The sequence below is a fragment of the Centroberyx gerrardi genome, chromosome 17 (genome assembly GCF_048128805.1).
Source record: "Centroberyx gerrardi isolate f3 chromosome 17, fCenGer3.hap1.cur.20231027, whole genome shotgun sequence".
Classification (NCBI taxonomy): domain Eukaryota; kingdom Metazoa; phylum Chordata; class Actinopteri; order Beryciformes; family Berycidae; genus Centroberyx; species Centroberyx gerrardi.
This window is the reverse complement of record NC_136013.1, coordinates 19911670-19930697: the sequence shown is the minus strand read 5'-3', so window position 1 is coordinate 19930697 and position 19028 is coordinate 19911670. Positions and strand designations below refer to the sequence as shown.

The window sequence follows — 19028 nt, the reverse complement described above, 5'->3', positions numbered from 1 at the left end:
ATGCATTATGACATTGAAATATGATGGGCAGATACATTTGCCTTTGGTCACCCAGGTTCAATTCCCAACTCGTGAAAATAAGTTTTATACCGTCAGTGAAATTTTTAATTTCCAGCACGTTTTTCGTACTTAACTATGACCAAAACTGAACCAAATTGTTTTAGTTGCCTAACCTTAACCAAAGTTTTAGCTGCCTAAACTTAACCCTAACCTTAACCAAACTTGTTCTACTTGCCTACAAACTTTACTGTTAGCTAACCTGTTCACATGATGAACACTTGAAAATGGCGAGTCCAATTCATGCTATTGTCACAGAATCCTTTCGTGGTGGAGGAACATAAACTTCATATTATTCATTTCCACAACACATAATCTGCGTTTCAGAGTTTGCGCTCATTTCATGAAATGTTTTGAGATTGTGTCACTTCTCACCTATAACATTTGAATATTAACATCTGAAATTACCTACACCCAAGCCAAAACTATCTTTATCAGGTATCTTTCGTTTTCTAGCGTTGTTGTTATAGCCATTATTTGAGCACAGCAATGTCTCCACTGGACCTCCATGATGGCGCCAGACGTGGCTGCTAGAAGATTTGTGACGTAACTGCAAAGCCTCTATAGGAAGTGACATCATAGCAAGTCTTTTTTTTGGTGACCTGCTGATGACGAGGACGGATCTTACCTTGTTTCTCTTGAAATAGGCTCTGCGGCAGGCGGCGAAGCACTTCTCACTGCAGAAACTCTTTAATTCGCTCCCCATGCTCAGGGAGTAGCGTTTGACGCCAACCTTCTGGCACCAGGCGCACATGATCTGCACATTGGACGCATCTTCGTCTAGGGGGAAACAGCCAGGGGTGAGAGTGACATTTAGGATGGAGCTCAAGTTCAACTTGTAATTTAAATGAAACACAGTTGCAGTGGAATCTCGTGCCGATGCTCTCTTGAGTCAGAAAGGGAACAAATGATTTTCTACTGGTGTGATACATGTATGCAATAACTATTACGTGATTATTACCCGAACATAGCTTGCACTACTCATAATACTCAATAACTTCTTTCATGCACTTCATCCCATGCAGTATAACTACCTTATGGTGCACCTTCCCCTCTATAGCTGCAACCACACTATATGTCACACTGCCTGAATGCACATATGCTGAATGCATATTAAATGATATGTATAGTCTCCCGTCTATCATATGTCTTGCACTGTTCCCTTCCATTATATGTAAGGTCTTGTTGTCCCTGTAGAAATACTAGCAAGGTTTTGATATGTGTGTGGACAAATGCCACCAAGACAAATTCCTCTACATCTATTGTACTTAGTGATTAAAGTGACTGACTCTGATTATAGACAAAATATGCTCAAGTAAGGATAAGTGATACCGATTAAATTATAAGTGTAAGCCCATGGCAGAGGCCTTAAACAAGCATGCAACAACAAAACTGATCAAATCCAAGGACCAAAATGGCATTTATTCTACTGATTCACTCCAGCTGCTGCGCTGGTTAAAACAGCTCAGGATGCAGACCACAAAAGCCACTGCCGGATTTATAATGAAGTCCTGCCTTGGGTGAATTTAACAGAAACGGATGAGCCAGGAACACGGGAACAGGCTTATTTGTGGCCGTGCTCTTTAGATATTAGAGATCCTCAACTGAAAACCGAGGATGCACTCTGTCATTGTGCATCAGTTGGCTGCTGCGCATAACGTGTGTTCACTGGACCGGGATCACATAGTATTTAGAGAGGGGCGGGGTTTGCCTCACAGGACAATACAGTGAGTGTGAGACAGGTTAGACAATTAAAGGAAGGTATTTGTAAGCCAATTTACTACATTTACACTAGCACTGACCTGAATTGGCCTGATGTGGAGGAAACCCCACCCATCTGGCACTCCATGCAGGTTAAAACAAACGCTAAAACCTATTTGCGACTACTATTTGACCTAGGTCGGGTCTATGGCCGCATGGGTTCAAATCTCAGTTAATGCTATTTCGCCGCATCTCACTGACCAATCTCCTGCCTGCCTACTGTTTCTCACAAAGAATAGTTAACATGTGTGGGAGGACAGGCTTGCATTCTCCTTAGAGAGAGTATGAGAATGAATGTCCATGAATTAAGAGTCTCGGATTTACAGGGATGCAGCCCCGGTGCTCCGGCACGGTCATTAATGTACAGGCAACGGATTATTTAAGCAGACCCCGGGTGACACCGAAATGTCTCGTCTGTGGTAAAGTGTGACTGCTGGTGATGAGCGGTAGGCTTTTAGTCCCGTCGCTTTTGCAGTGAGAAAGATCCTTTGAGATTCCCTCCAGTATCTCCCAATTATCACATTATGACTATGAGGGTGTGAGGGTGAAAAAACGCAGGCCCATTAGTCTATCACCCTGCTCACCTCCTTAACGCACGCTGGCCAGGCTTTTCACCTCTTGTTAAGCTTAATGGATCTACAGGGCCATCAGATTTTAAGTAAAAACTAACTCACAATTAAGGGAATAAGTCCCTAGGGGCCCAAAGATAGCACAGTGGACCCAACATGCATATTTTATGTCTCTTTCTTCCCCCTTCTCTCTCTCTCATTCCTGTAGTCTCTCTCTTTCTCTCTCTCTCTCTCTCTCAGTTTTGTCTCTCACTGTCTGGGTTGGTGCCCACTGCAGTGATAAAAAACAAACTGATTTGCCAGGCAAACGCATAGAAGGTAAATGTTCTGCATGTAAAGTATTGGCGATGTTTTGTTTCCACTGTCGTCTTCCTACCCCCCATGGGGTAAATCAAATAAAAAAACAATAAAAAGTTGGTCATAAAAAAAAAACTGTTTTGCCAGGCAAATTTGATTCTAAGCCCATGCAGGGGGGGGGGGATTGTTTTGTGCACCGCTCGAAATAATGTATGTACCAGAGCGTAATGAATGGAGATCGAAGGCCAACACGGAATCACAACATCTTTCACGATATCTTCGATATTTTCATACAAAGAGACGTCTCGAGGTGGGGTTGTTTTCGCCTCCCCACATCCTGGCACCTCGTTACAAGCACGCTCGAGTCTCAAAACACTCACATCTGCACGAGGGGGAAAAAGATGCCAGTAATTATGCAGCCTCCATGCTAAATGCCACCATCATCCGCCGTACCTGCACCTCAAAAGGTCCTTTGTCGGATTTTTGCGGGGCGCATGAATAATTCAGCGGAGGTGGGGGGGTGGGCAAGCCGAAGGGGGGGTGTCGGCCGGGTGGTGGGTTGGTGTCGGGCTTTTAGCGGGACCACACCATCTGTTTCCCCGCCTATGCAGGGGCCTGTGGGGACTCCTCTTGGGCGATGCCAAGGCGGCTCGCTCCCTCCGCCGGGGCGTACCAACCTCCTGTGCCACGGCAGACGCAAGGGATAATGAAGCCCTCTGTCTGGCCGCGGAATGCGGACATTTCCTCAGAGGGTTTGATGGGGTAATATTGACACTTGGGCAGGTGGAGGAAAACAAGGTGTACAGCAGGTATCTAGCTCATTAGTCGACTATCCGTGCCTGATTTGGAGGCTTTCGGGCATGGCAAAGACAAAAGTTTTCGCATTGCATAAACATTGCTTGAGTTCTGGAGCATCAGCAAGTAGGTTTGCACTTTCGATGCAATGTAATCTGTCTCGAGAGCAGCTGCGGACCAAAACTATGACATTTCTTGTCGTTGTGTGTGTGTTGTGGTTGGCCATTTGGATGAATACATTGGCAATCAGTGATGGGCTGAATCCATTGCTGGTAAAAATGACCTTGATCTTTGGTCATTTAAAATGTAGCCTTGTGCAAAACACACAAATGGGGAAGCATACACAAGGACAAGTTGATTTAAAATATATTTAGGGCCAGCACAGCCGCCAATCCTCTGGTTGAGAGTGGGCTGGTTTTCCCATTTGAGCATCCTGTGCCACTGCTTCCTACTGGGAATGAACCACCACCTGATACTTGTTCATCAGTTTTTCTCTTGACTGCAAGGACTTATACTATAATTTAAAATGTAAAGATGCTCCTTCCTTGAGCATTTAAAAGCTAACATTTCAATTCAAGTCATCGTGCCTAGTCCACATCCGTCCATGCATGCGTCTTTTCCCAAAAAAGCTGCTGGGCTCACTACCTGAAGGAGGCTTGATCAGCGGCGGTGGGATCATGGGGACGATGATGGGCAGGCTGCCATGCTCCTTGGTGCTGGGTGTGGAGGTGGACGGCGTGGTGGAGGGCTCTGTGACTCCATTCCTGGAGGCTGGCAAGGACTGGGAGCTGTTGGCTCGATCCGGAGAGCCTTCGCCGCTCTCTGTCGACGCTGGGATTTTTGGCAACGAGTTTTCTGCAGGGGAGAAATTGAGCGAGAGAGTGTTACCGGCCGCCGCTGCTGCACTCGCTGCAGGTCCCTCTGGACACGAGCGCCCAAATGCCTAAAATGTAAAAGTAATGTAATATGATGTGATGTAAAATGAAAAAGCTCAAAGGGTTGCGCCAGAGTGAACGCAGTCACAGACAGAGCCTGTCAGCACTCGCTTTAAGATCGGGCTTGCACTCATTCACATTTAACACAGTCACAATCACAAGGGGGTGTGATCACAGTCATGTTCAACACAGCAGGCGTGTGCCACGTTTCATGATACATTCATGAACACTTAATATTTACACCAGCTTCATTATCTTTTTATGCAACATGTACACAACATGACTACATAGTGGATAATGAAGCTGTTGTAAATGTTAATCGTTCACACATGAATGTTCCATGAAACGCATGATGAGACTTTTATCCTCAGTGACAAGATTTTTTAATTGAAGGACCCAATGGGAATCGCCAACCAGGGGTAAAAGGAGACATGATCCTTTGCTGGGACCTCCCGTGGTAAAAACGCATGCATTGGATGAAAATGGTCGTATGTTAGTGCTGCATACCTTTGAGAACAGAGATGTGCTGCGGGGTCTCCCCTATCTCCAGGTTGTCGGAGTCTCTCAGCTCCACCTTGTCGTAGCCGTACCAGCCCAGCAGCTCATTCATGGTGTTCTCCGCAAAACTCTGCAACACAAACACCACAAAGGTCTTTACCAAGGCAGAAACCGATGAGAAGGGGAAATAATGTACGTCAGCCTAAGAATGGTAAATGTCAAACAATTTGCTTTCAAACAGGATGAGCCAAGGTCTCAGCTTCTGCTGAGACCTTGGCGTGTTAGGTTGACAATGGAGTGCTCTACATGGAAATGTTATAGCATATGTTTGGTTCATTGCTTAATTATATATTGGAAAATGCATTACACAAATACTGATAAATGTCATATTCAGTGTGTTTGAGGCAAATAAATGTCATCGTCATCAAGGACTGTTCAGGTCAGCAAACCAATGAAGTCAAAAACAAACTTTTTTTTCCTGCACAGAAAGCTGCATCACACACAATTTCAACATGAAGTGAAGACAGAACATTTGAACCTTTTTAATGCAGGCTTTTTGAATAAGACTGTGTTTTCCTCGGTGGATCCACACTAGATTTCATCACCTAATTAGGCACAGATATTGCCGTCCCATTCAAAATGTAAAGCTGGGGGAAGAGGAAGCTGTGACGTGTGCTTTTCTCCCAGGTCCTCTTCATAAGAGCGGGCCAACCTAATTGGGGCTAAATCCTGTCAAAACGCCGCAGTGTGCATCCAGCCGAACTAATAGTCCTTATCACGGCACAATAAAAGAGGAGGATCTTATCACAGTGTAATAAAGAGAATGGGAACCCTATTACAGCGCACTAAAGAGCAGAGGGAACTTAACACAATACAGTAAAGTGAAAACCACAGCACAGTAAAGATATCATAACAGTAGAGACAAGGGTTCAACCGATATTGGTTTTGGAAGGCAGATGGCTGATGTTTTTCTATGGAAACTGACGATAGCTGATATTTTGCCCCCAAATTGTACTCTTGTCAGGGTGGAAAAGCCTCTGAAACAGCATTTAGACCATCATGGGACACTAAAACTATTCACTGAAACCCAGACTAATGAAAATCTTTTAGTGTTAGCAGCCCTTTAAGGCAGAGTGACCCACCATACCTTTTCAATGGCAGGGGAACTTTGGGATACATTATTGTCTTTAAATGAAGAATTAATTTACAAAAAAACATGTTTGAACTTAAATTAAATGAAAAAATAAAATATGAAAAGAAAAGGACAAGTTTTAAATATATATTTTTTTAAAGACAAGTTTTCATGTAGCTGTGGTCAGGAAGGAGCTTCCATCATATCAGCAGGTGACCACACTGATAGGACGATATCTGATATTTAATAAAAGGCCAATATCAGCAAACCAATATATCAGTCAGCACAGTTAAGACCCATGCAGAACACAGCAAAGGGCAGAGAGACCTTATCACTGTGCAGTAAAGACACTATGATAAAGACCCTATTAAAGCAAAGCAAAGACACTGTCACAACAAAGTATAGGCCCTAATGCAGCACACTAACCTATCACAGTGAAGACCCGCTTACAACACAGTAAAAGTCAAATACTACCAGTATACACCCTGTCCCAACTTTCACTGTGCAGTAAATAGCCCTTCACAGTAAAGAACAAATCATAGTCCAGTAAAAGCTAGATGATATCTAGTATTTCACTGTGTTGTGTTGCCCTTGAGCAAGGCAGCAAAACGCCCAGCTTTTTTATGTGTGTCTCTATGTGTACAGTTAGTTTGCCTGTGTATGTCTGCAGGTATGCAAAGCCAAATGAAAATCCATGCCAATGAGCCAAAACAGTATTTCCTCCCAAAGAGCCTCTCACGGTCCAGTCAATAACACCGTATTCAAAACAAAAACAAAACCATAACCCTGCTAATGCACACAGCCAATTATCACCAAGACACTTCTCAGCTCTTCCATGTGGAATATTCCCAGGAGCGTTGATTTGCCGCCAAGACTTCCAAACCAGTTTATATCGACTACATCTCTAGGGACAAAGTGGAGCAATGACTGATGACCGACAGGATATTATTATGATTTGGTCAATGTGATAAAATATTAGACGTAGGTCACCAAACTATCAGCTTAGAGGGACCATTGGACCTGAATGTGATTTTTAGATTGGCTTCCACATAGATTTTTTGGTGATTTTTGCTTGATCTTTGTTCTCCATTAAAATGATAAAACCCACAAGATAAAATTTGGACTTAAGCGAAGATATGGGAAGCGTCCATCAATTAACGCCCAAGAATAGTTTCTCGCATCATATTACAGGCTTGCATGGACAACCTAGCTGTACCGTACGTTGCCATGGCGATGACCCGGGTGGTCTCGCCATCGGTGGGCTTGCTCAGCATCAAACAGATGAGACACGAGTCAGTTCATTACTTTACAGCCAGTCCCGCTCTACTTGACTCTATTCATCATTCGCTCCCTCTCCACTACATAAAGCAGTTAAATGTCAATTACAAGCGCTTCTGTCGATACGTTAGAACTGGAGTCGTCATGCTGGACGACTTCAATGCCACCCGGCGCATCTGACTCCAACCTGATCTAAATTTAACATCAGAATGTAAACACAGGCTTCCGCACGCACGCGCGCACTTTGACAGAAGTTGTCTACAAACGATTACTGTGTCCTGAGGGGGGAAAAGGGGAGAAAAGCAAAGCCAAATCGTGTCCTTGCATAACCTGCGGTGTGTCATCCTCTCTCTGAAATCCCTCCCGTCTCTCTCCACTGTACATTCTCTGGAAAGCAGACATGTTGGTGGGTCAGCTTTAAGTGGACGAGGTGTTTGGTGCTGCCTGTTTATCCCTAATAAAGCAGAAATGGAAAAACTAAATGGTGATGGCCATGGTGGATGTTAAGCCCATCTTCCAGAGTGCTCTCTTTCCCTAATGAAAGGGAAAGAGGTGTTTTTTTTTTTGTGGTAACCTGCAGTTAGAGGGATTTTCTAGAGTTTCTTACATTCTGCCTATGTTTTTGAAATTTTGAAACTTGTAGCAGCTAAGAAACAAGGTTTTTATAATCATTATCTCTGACTGATTTGTGCATCTACACACTGAAGAATAAAATGATTCTAATCCGTTTCACAGGAACTACTTTCAGGTGGAAAAACGGCTTGAATGAGGCGGGATGTAACCACGGAGGATGTCAGCGATTGGTGAGAAGTGCTGTTTAAGGCGGGACTTCCCATTATGAGCAAAAACATGTAAGCAAAGATCGTGGTGAGAGTTTTGGGTGAAACATTAGCATTAGAGTTTTAAAAAATATACACATTTTCAGAATCGTTATAGACACACCTACTCTTGTCCTGTTCGGCCAATGAGAGCTTTCTGAATGCACAGATTAATTCATTGTAATTAATTTGAGCCTTGCACAGGCCCAATATCCATTATCAGTGTATCCCTTGATGCTCCAAAAAAGTAGTAAAAAAAAGTTTGTATGCAGGTGTTTTTACATCAAAATCTTGCCTTGTGCAGCTTTGAAAAAGAGAAAAGAATGAAAATGAATAGAATTGAATAGAATAGAATAGGCATAGCTGTAATTGCTGCCGATAGAGAGCAAAGCAAATGGCTGGCGGTGCTGAGCTCATCACACCCAGTGACACAATATGGCCTGGGTGGACTTGGAGACTTGGCACGGAGCCTTCCCTGTCATTACCGTTCAGCCCATCCGTGTCCACAGCCAGCAAACAACAGGTTGGTCCGCTGACTCAATTACTTGATACCACTTTTAATTAACAGAACACCAACACAAAGCGCAGTTTGGATATTGCTTACGGCGGTATAGTAAAGGAGACATGAGCGGGAATGCACCCACACACACACACACACACACACTTCCACTCGTTCAGACCGAGGCAAAAGTATCTCTTTGCGGATTCGAGACACTATGGCACAGTATAGGAATGACAGAGGCAGATTTTCTCTTGCCTCGTCAGCACATTTACTCAGTTCCCAAGCATTTTTTAGATAGAAATTCATGATGTGTTGTATTTGTATCTCAGAGTAGTAGTGTTGCTCCGGGATCAGTTTTGCCTCGGTTTCTGCTTCGTTCATACGGCAGCATACGGTTTCTGCTATTCTCTGCAGAAGTGAGTTCGCTACACTTAGTGGAAGGACTCGCTCTAAATGCTGGGAAGGCATTATTAATGAAGAATGACAGGAGGTATTGATCTGTCTGATATGAAATACCACTGTGGCGGTGTGGTCAATGGGTAGAGGTGGCACAAAGGTACAGGGGCCAGTTCAAGTCAATGGCAGGTGAAGGCAAAGCACCCTGTTGTGGTGGTGAGAACGACCGCTCATGCATGCACAGACGCGTTCCAGTGCATAGGAGACAAACAATGCATCGATCAATCAAAATCACGTTAACTTCACACTCGCCTCACAGCAAGAAAGACCTGAGTTCGATTCCCTGCTGTTTCTGTGTGGAGTTTGCATGTTCTCCCTGGTATCCTCCCACGTCCAAAGACATGCAAGTCAGGTGGATTGGAGACTCTAAATTGCCCATAGATGTGAATGTGAGTGTCTATCTGTGATGGACTGGTAACCTGTCCCTGCCTGGGAAGTTGTATATTCTCTAACAGTTTACTTCTCCTGTTGCTGGGCGCTCCCGCTGACGGTCGGCCCGCGCCGCGCCTCAACGATAATCAACCGAAAAGTGATGGCGCTTTGACGGGATCAAAGTGCAGCCCTTGGCAAGCACGACTGCAGCAATTAGCGCCGTCGCGAGGATGAAACCTTGAGAAGAAAACATAGTCAAGGAGAAAATTCTTCTTTTGAACGGTTGAGCTGTAACATAACCTAGCCTGAATATCGTCCCGGGTAAATGAGCTGTGTGGCTGTAAAACAACCACATCAAGAAGGCAAAAAAAGCGCCATCTCTGTGTCTCTGTTCCTTCCTACCATCCTGTCCTCTGTGTCACCCTACTACTTTCAGAAAGTGGGAGTATTATTAAGAGTGGAATCTAATCCTGGCTGGCGGCTCATCAAAGCAGCGGCACCAACTTGGCTCTGGGTGAGCTGGGGAGGAAGAAGCGTTGGAGGCGCAGTGTCAACTACAGATGTCTATATGCTACAGCAAATGCATAGCCTTTTCATCTGGCTCTACGCAGGCAAAGTCTCCTGTTTGTCAACTCGGTTCCGTCCGTAATCTGACAGAGCAGAAGTCGGTTGTTAGTTCAGTTGCAGCGACAGTCGTCAGAGGAGCCGGCGCACAAAGATCTCGGCCACTTGGACCGACCTCATTAGCTGGGTTTCCCATCCAAGTATTGTGATGCAGTGAATTAGACCGGTTGAATGGAACCGGCAGATTTTGATCAGATGTCCTCAAGATTGCACTCGCTTGAGGTGCAGTGGGAGTTTGGAAGCGCATTTGTCCGATAAATAATGATGTAGGGTCCAAATGGTTCTGCAAAAGAGCTGAGAAGTGGAGTGGCTTGAGACATTTTGAAATGCTCGGTCCATCATGACTTCCCGGTATTGTCGTACCTGCTGTCACTCCCATGTATGAGACGGCTGTCATGGTTGACTAGCCATTAGTTGGAATATTGCATTGCTCTGTTTTCTTCTTCGGACATCATGAAATGTGACCAACATGGGCTGACACGAATGAACAAACTCGCCCAATAGGAATCAGTTCTTGAAATACGCTTTTTTTACGTAGATTCATTCTATGTTGACGACGCTGTGTTATTCTCTTCAACCCAGCTGACGAAAGCCTACTTGCATTTTGTTTTTTGCAATATTTCAAAAGCTTAAAATTTGCTTGACAGTTGGACAGAAACAGAACTAAAGACTATCAAAGCAAACTCTGTCATTTGGTACATGGTCCTTTATAATATGTCATATGCAATATTGCTCCAATCAATTATGAAATCCCCCAGCCACTACTGCCTTTGTTGTGTACTAGGGTTCGGCCTCTGATATGATGATGACATTTACTGTATATTTTTATTGTATAGAAGCTTTTCTACCCTGCCAATTCTAGGGGAAACACTGAATTTTTGGGATGTTTTGGCATGAAAATGGTCAAAGTTAAAGATATTGATAACTGGTACAAAATATCATCTATCAGCAGCTTTGGTCCATATTGATCAAATCTTATTGTTTTGTTGTTCTTACTGTTTTTCCCTCATTCCTGCTGTGACTGACCTGAAGCAGAAAGCTCTGTCCCACAAAATAAAAGAAAGACAGTGAACAGTCCACCTTCCCCATGGCTGGACTTGGTCAAATCTCTCATAAAATCTCAGCTTTTTTCAACCATCCTTCATAACTTCTGCACAAACATACCCAGTTCTTCTTCTTTAGCATCGGGATCCTACACAAACAAGATGGTGGTCTTACAGAACCTCTGCTATCATCACTCTCACTCTCAGCACACTGGAGGGATTTAGTGGTGCGGTGGACTAAGGTCCATGATGTCTCCAGCTCAGATACGACTCTCGGGCCGGCGCTTTCTCCCTTAGTTAAGGTGTGATCCGACATGAAACCATTTAAAGTCCTGCTGCACTGACTGGATACAACAGTCCCCCCCCCCCCCCCCCCCCCTCTGTTTCCCTCCAGTAAGACCCAGACATGGCCAGTAGGGCTTGTGGTAATGATGATGGTGGGAATTGGATACCTTGCGGCTAGAAACCAGAGCAGGTCACAGTACACCGTGATAAAATTCCCGAATCCACACGCCAAGTTTCCTTTCGCTGATCCCTCCTCCTCCTCCTCCTCCTCTTTTCCACTCCCCTGTTCACTCTCTCCTCTCCTCTCCTCCTCTCCTCTCTCCCACCGCTCTGCTTTCATTTCCCTCTACTTTCCTTGATATCTGATCCAGCGGAGACACTCAGGTTACAGTTTTTACAGCTTAGCCAGCCTATTGCTGTATACATTCCTTTCTCCCCTGTTCTTACCCCATCCACCCCCCCACCCACCCCCCAACCCCCCCCCAACCCCCCCTTTCCAGCCTCTCCTATCCCCCCTCTATGCCCACTCCTCCTTGATTACTCACCGGGGCTTATTTTACCGTGGCACACATTAAGCAGCCAGATGAAGGAAACACTGTCAGACTGTTTGGTTTTTCAGAGGAGTATGATCCCTCACAAGGGCACATTGTGTGTGTGTGTGTGTGTGTGTGTGTGTGTGTGTGTGTGTGTGTGTGTGTGTGTGTGGTTGTTTTCTCCCCGCTTGGTCCGAAATAGACGAGAGAATGTAAAGAAGAGGAGAGACGCGTTTAAGGAACGATCTGCGTCTGTGAAAAGTTACATTGGTGTCACTTATTTGCATTTAATGTTCAAGGGAAGGCGACCAACATGCAACCATTGCATCATGTTCAGGAACTGCAGTAGAAGTGTGCAGGTCATGAAATGAGGTTCAAGTTTTCAGTTGACTTTGCATCTAGGTGTAGTTTTCTGGACATAACCATGCGATAAACTTGATTTCATGCCATATCAAATACATATATTTCTATTTTTTAAACATGATTCCACTTAATACAGATACTATTGTAGAGGTGTTGAGAGAGAAGAGACACAATCACTTTTTTTTTTTTGCAATTTTTTTGCAAGAGACTTGCTATAAATTCCAGGTTTAGCATTGTATCTCTGGATCAGTCTTGAACTAAATTTGGAAGTTTCATCATAACATGGCGAGCTGACAGCTTTTCAACTCAAGTGTGTGAGTGTGAATGAGCGTGTGTGTGTGTGTGTGTGTGTGTGTGTGTGTGTGTGTGTGAGTGTGTGTGCCTGTGTTCCGGTGCAATAGGATATGAAATTCAAGGTTGCATAATGAGTTACAATCGAACTTGTTTTGCCTTTTAAAGCGTCGTGACACATTTCACCAGATCTGTAGCCCCATTCAGTAGCTTCCTTTGGTATTGATGGAGGCCCTGCAGTTGTTGCCGGGTGAGAGTGTTGTTTTCCCTACATGCAATACAACACTATCTCCGTTGCAGGCTACATTTTTAATATTTTGCACGGGCATTACAAAACATCCACAGGCTACTGATGTTTTTGCATAGGAAAGTCCACAGAACGGAGCAACACCTTTACATTCAACACTCAACCATCTGACTGATTGCCGTTATAATTACGGTTCAGCTGCTTTCAGAGAGAAGTTTGACTGACATTCTAAACCCTAAGCTATGGTAAAGCCCCTGCATCCAAAGCATTTACCACCAAAACTTCCAAAGCCACTTAAAATGAATAGGCTAAGTTTCTGACTGATGACTGACAAGATATTATTATATAGTCCATACGATAAATTATTAGACTTTGCTCACCAATCTATCAGCTTACAGGGAACATTGATCCTGAATTCCGATTTTGTTTTAAAGATATGGCTTCAAAATAGATTTATCAATTTCGTATTTTTTTTCTTACTCTTTTGCTCTTCGTTATGATAAAAGCTACAAGATGAAATTTGGACTCCCATGCCCAGTTGATGTATATTTCTCACATTTCAAATATTCCACTGAGACTAAATCAAGTCATTTCCTAATGAGAAATAACTTTCAGTGACCAAAATACCTCCATAGCAGAAGACAGGTTGAGTCAATCGAGCTGGTGAAGTGCTGAGGACCCCCCCCTCCACACACACACACACACACACACACTGGTATTAAAGAGAATCCTTCCCTGCTGTCCTCTGTATCCCTGTCAGTCTTCCCTCTGTCTGAAGGATAAAAGACAGGCAGGAGGGTGGATTCCCTGTCTTCCTTTACAAACTAAGCATGACAAATATTTTTTTATTAAGGACTCTATTATTGCTGTGAATTTCAAACGACTCTCCTCTCCTCTCTCTCCTCACCTTTTCTCTGAACACACTGGAGAAGGGAATGTGCCTTTAGAGGACTTTCTTTTCCAATGCATTTTTAGGCCGCAAGCAAGGACAGCTGAGAATTACTGACTAGAATACAGTATAACATATTGTATCTGTTCAAGCTGCAACTGTCCAATTAGACTAGGTGTTATACACAAATCCCCCAATGAAAAGAGACAGAATAGATTCGGCTTTTTTTTTTTTTAAATGAGTGCATTGCATTTTTGAATGATTTCCCATCCAACAGTATTGTAGCTATAATAACAATAATAAAACAAATGCTACATGGGCAACTGATCTCACCAAGGAAGGAGGCATTTCGGCTATAAAACAAAATGCACATTATTAATTTTTTCCTATTTTACAGTCCCAGAGAATAAGCAGTGGCTAGTATTTTAGATGCGTCTAAATACAAAAAAAGGCGTTATTACAGTGTTGTTTCAGGACTTGCTGAAAGCCAGTACACTCGCCTTTTCTCTTACAGGCCAAATTATTATTTCCAGAATTTATTCGCGCTGTGATTACCAATATATCCTATCCATCCATAAAGGGCTACAAAACAGTGACTCTGTAGGTGGGTCTACAGTCCCTGTAGCCAAATGTGTACAAACAATGAACACATGAAGACAAAGCGGACACACAGCCTGCCTCTCACACACACAACAAAAAAATAATAATACCATGAACACTTCTGCTTTCTCCACAATGAGCCGCACGAAGCTTCAAGGCTCACATATCACAATGTGCACCGAGCAAAACCACGGATAGAAACAACGTGCGGGTGATTATTATGCTCAAACGTGCAGGCCTACAGGAGACAATGTGCTCTTGTCGGGTGCGTAAAGCTCATACACGCACATCTGGATCACACGCCTCTGGGCAGCTGGGCAACACACACATTCACACAGAGAGAGAAACACACACACGCACACAGCTCGACTCAGACAAACCCACGGGAGCCGCAAAAGCATCGAGAAAGCGTGGATAGGCGAGTGTTTCCCCATTGATTTATTCCAATTTTTTGCACCCCGGCTGCTCTCCGCTGCGCCGTAGTCTACTGTAATAGTATTAGTAATAGTACGGGCACTGTTGACGCCTTCACTGACGCACTGGATTTTCCATTCACTCCGGGCAAGCCATGTAAGGCAGGGCAACACAAACGGCTAAATTATAATCGTCCGGCACGAACACGCACTGTATTTTCTCATTGATTCAAAACTTACAAGTGGAATAGCAGCAATGAATGGGTGCCGCATCCATTGTGCGAAGCGGTATTGGCAGCGAGCGCTGGCGAGATTGGCGTTCAGCGCGGATGTGACAATAGAACTTGGGTTTTAAAAAAAAATACTAAATCAAAGTTTGTCAATCATGCAACAAATTGCACTTGAGTGAATCCTATTTTTTGCATTGAGGATGCCCGGCCAGCGCTTCCACAGACATGCACGCCTCTCGCAACCCGCTCTGTTTCCATGCGTAATCACATGCAACTGGGCACAGACCCCCGTTTACCTTCATTTCTTCGTTTATTTCCCTTTTCACCGGGTGCGCTGGTTTTCGGCTTCTCTTATTTTCCGGAGGTCTGCCCTCTTTTTCCATCTCTGCCATGTTTTCCCCTCGGCGCTACTTCTGTCAATATTTGCGGTGTGCGGCGGGGAGGCGTGCGAGGCAGCGGCAGCCTTCACAGGCGCCAGACGGCGGGGGTCTTGCGGCTTCGCAGCGGCCCGGGTGAAGCTGGTGATGCCGCCGAGGGCTCGCGGTGCCCGGCTAAGTCAGCCATCTTCCGCCCGTATTCTCCACGGTCCGTGCGCCAGTGGTGAGCCGCCTCTGTGAGTCAAAGGAGAGGTTGAGTGAGGGGAAAAAACAAGACAGGGGGAGGGGCGTCCGCTGAAACATTATATGACGCGCTGGTGATCAGAGGTAGAGCTATTTCTTCTCGCTTTTCCACAGAGTGCAACCAGAGCAGTCAAATCCACTTAGCCGTGTTCCCTCATCACGCTGCCTGGCCGCCCGCTGCCCGGTGGCAGTCAGTAGGCAGCAAACAGGTGCCCGCAGGCAGGCTAGGCTTCATGCCCCACATTGTTCTTCTGCTCCACTCTTTGGAATTAGAATATACGGGCAACATGAAATTTGGTCCTCCGTTCAATTAGGGCTCCTACCGCTTGAGTTGGCATACACCCCAAACTTAGAGATAATCACCAGTCTGGAAGTTACTGTGGGTTTTGCAGCATGTGCAGAAAGGCTTTTAGCTGATACTCTTCACCAGAGCAACTTGCTCGACTGTGCAGGTGGTTTAGTGCCTTGCTCAAGGACACTTCAGCAGGACATTTGCTGTTGCAGGGATGAAACCCATGACCTCCTGGTTAATGGACAGTCTCTCTAGGCCAGTGATTCTCAACCAGATTTGACCCAAATCTGAGAATATTTTTTATTGTCAGATATGATTTTATCCAGAATTCCATGACTGTCTGCATTGTAGGTAGAGAGATAACAGTGAAACTATGATCAAAATAATCATTCTAATACATTCTCTAATTGTGTTCACTTCTTGTAAATGAAACAATGCTGAAGTTTAACAATTGATCAATTTGCTGGGGACCCCCTTGAACCCCCGCAAGGACCCCTGGTGGTCCCCGGACCTCACGTTGAGAACCACTGCTCTAGGCACTGCTCTCTGTTGCAAAGAGAAAAATAGGTGCTATAGTGTTAAAGTGGAAAGTCAGTACTCAACTGACAGTTTGCTCTTCCCATCAGATCCCAGCAAGCATTTGATGGACAGTGACATACAGGAAGTGGTCAAGTTCAATCCCCCTATGTTTACATGACATGCAAATTCAACATCAATCCAAAAGAGCACAAAATTTTCACTTATGCCATGGTAAAAAATCTAATTAAAATAGCTTTGGAGACTGTTATCACTGGCATCAAAAAGATATTTAGGTCCCAATTCCACAAACCAAAGCAAATAGCAGCTATGAACGCCATGTGAACTGCAGGCCATCGTGATATCAACATCTATTCAAAGTCAAAATGTTTGCTGGGATCCCACAATGCAACGTGCACGTTGGTTTTTGAACCGTAAAAAAGTTGCCTTTCTTTGACATTTGAGTAATGCGATCAAACCGGAGGGCTTCCATCTTTACGCACTCGGTCCATTCTGGTGCCATCAGAGGTTCAGGGAGCGCCGCTGGATTAGAAGCAGCGCTGCCAGCCAGAGCCGCCTCGCCTCAGACGCTGTAAGCCTAGATCTCTCCTCGCCGGGGGGAATCCCCCCGCCGGCTAATGGCTGCTTTCTAGATTGTTTGGGACTATCCTGTGCAGAGGCAGGTCAAATGATGGTGAGGATAGGAGAACCTGAAGCTTTATGAACTCCCAACCTTGATCTTTCTTGGCCGGGGACATTTTCTTTTTGGCTGACCAGCTGATATTTGGTTTCCCCGCATGGGAGATGTAGGTTTTAGGATAGTCTGTCACACTCTCACAGTGCCTCGAATGACTGGGAGGCTCTCAGTTCAGCAGCTTAAAGGGAAATCAATCCTAAAACAGGTTTCTATAATGTTATTCCCACAATATTGGGCTCAATAATGCTTGTGAACGTGAACATCTCTCCTAATCTCTCATTAAAAGACCAAACACAACATTTTGTTTTAGGGTGGATTCCTACAGCGTCCTTACTGGTACATAAAACAAGATGCAAAGCCCCTTTTTAGAATGGATTTCTTCTTTGGGGACGCATGTGTCTGTTTCAGCTGCATGCTACATCCTGCCCTCTTGACTTGAACTGGAATTACAATGAGCTGGCAGGTGGAAAGCCAGCGAGGGTGCCGGGCGATGCTGCTCATGGCACAGTGACACCCATTTGAGGCGGAAAATTTGCCTGGAACGGGAGCGGTGAACTGTGACGCGGGGTCAGGGGGAGATGACTCCCGTGTTCCGGCCGCTTGTCTGCAGCGGCACACTGGCATCCCAGGATTCCCTCTTTAATCAGTTCCTCCACACAGGAATGAACCGTAATGTGTAATGTGTGATGTTTTTGATGAAAGACGGTGCCATCATGCATGTGGAGGTGAATCACTGTGCTGCACAAAGAGCAGTAACTGTGCGAGTATAGAAAAGACAATTGTGGTATGATTTTTGATTTTGTTCGATTTGAAATGACTTTGAAGCATATCTAACACCTTGACTAAAGTATTGTGGATACATGAGCTGGCTGTATATCATTTAGTAGCATTTATTGGTATCATTTTTGCTAGAACAACCTATTGTCATGACCTTTGCCCTTTAGAAACACAAAAAGTAGCTAGTTGTTTGCTGTTTTGGGAAGTACAGCACTCAGAATCTAAGTATGAACAGCGAGATAAAATGTTACATGAATATATCTGTGTTTGTTTTTAAAGCCCATTAGACAAAGGAGACTGCAGCTCCATGTAGTGTAAGCTGTCCTTGATAGACTCTGTCTGTCCAGTCCCGGTAATAAGCAGACGGAGCAGGATTCAATGAAAGCATTGTTAAACGTAATGCTGCCGGGGCAGTTCCCTATCATTCTGAGTCTAACTGTTATATTGTCACAAGGATTGTATTACATGAACCGAAACATGAGGGGCGTCCATTTTTTTTTCACCATTTTGCTCTCAAAGGGCTCATTAAAGGATAATTTCTGGGTTTTTTCTCTACCTGGTATTCAGATGATTCTTTGGCCTCAGCGTAGTCTAGGAACCAAATGAAATTGGAATTTATGGTTTTCTTATCTGACATTTGCCATACTATACAGGCATCAGCACAATTTTGCCACTGTTAACACAAAATGAATGAACTAAGATAAAGTGTTTGCACTTTTGGGCAAAAGCTCATTCAGCATAAAGCAAAAGCAAAAAGTGTTGATTTAAGGTGATCTGAAGAATTATGAAGCATGCGGTTGTCGCTATGACTTCCAATCGTTTGACAAAAGCAGTGGCAAAATAACACTGTGGTTTGAGTGACAATTTAAAGAAAAACAAGCTGTGCATTTCAGTATTGGTGTCGGTTATTAATCTGCTCTCTGACCAAAACATCTGAATAGCACATTTAAAAAAACCCCAGGAACTATCTTATAATAGGTGGGGAAAGGCAGAAGCCAGTTTCTCACTAAACTACAGAGATGTTGTTTAACTGTTGGTACTGTGTGGTATAAACTCATCTGTATCAACTCAAAGGTGGTTAAACTACTGTATGACCTCAGGTTGGGGATCATCACAAGGCAAACAACTACAAATAAAA

At 44.3% G+C, this 19028-nt stretch overlaps 1 protein-coding gene across 1 annotated transcript in view; it reads right to left on the bottom strand.

Annotated features, from left to right (window-relative positions):
- Positions 1-15380, bottom strand: part of sobpa (sine oculis binding protein homolog (Drosophila) a) — a 32910-nt gene extending 17530 nt beyond the window's left edge. Inside the window, 8 exon segments of the mRNA XM_071898980.1 lie at positions 686-837; positions 3273-3300; positions 3302-3367; positions 3369-3434; positions 3436-3467; positions 4125-4334; positions 4922-5042; positions 15285-15380. Of these exon segments, the coding sequence (XP_071755081.1) occupies positions 686-837; positions 3273-3300; positions 3302-3367; positions 3369-3434; positions 3436-3467; positions 4125-4334; positions 4922-5042; positions 15285-15380 (771 nt within the window).
- Between the last annotated feature and the right edge of the window lie 3648 nt (positions 15381-19028).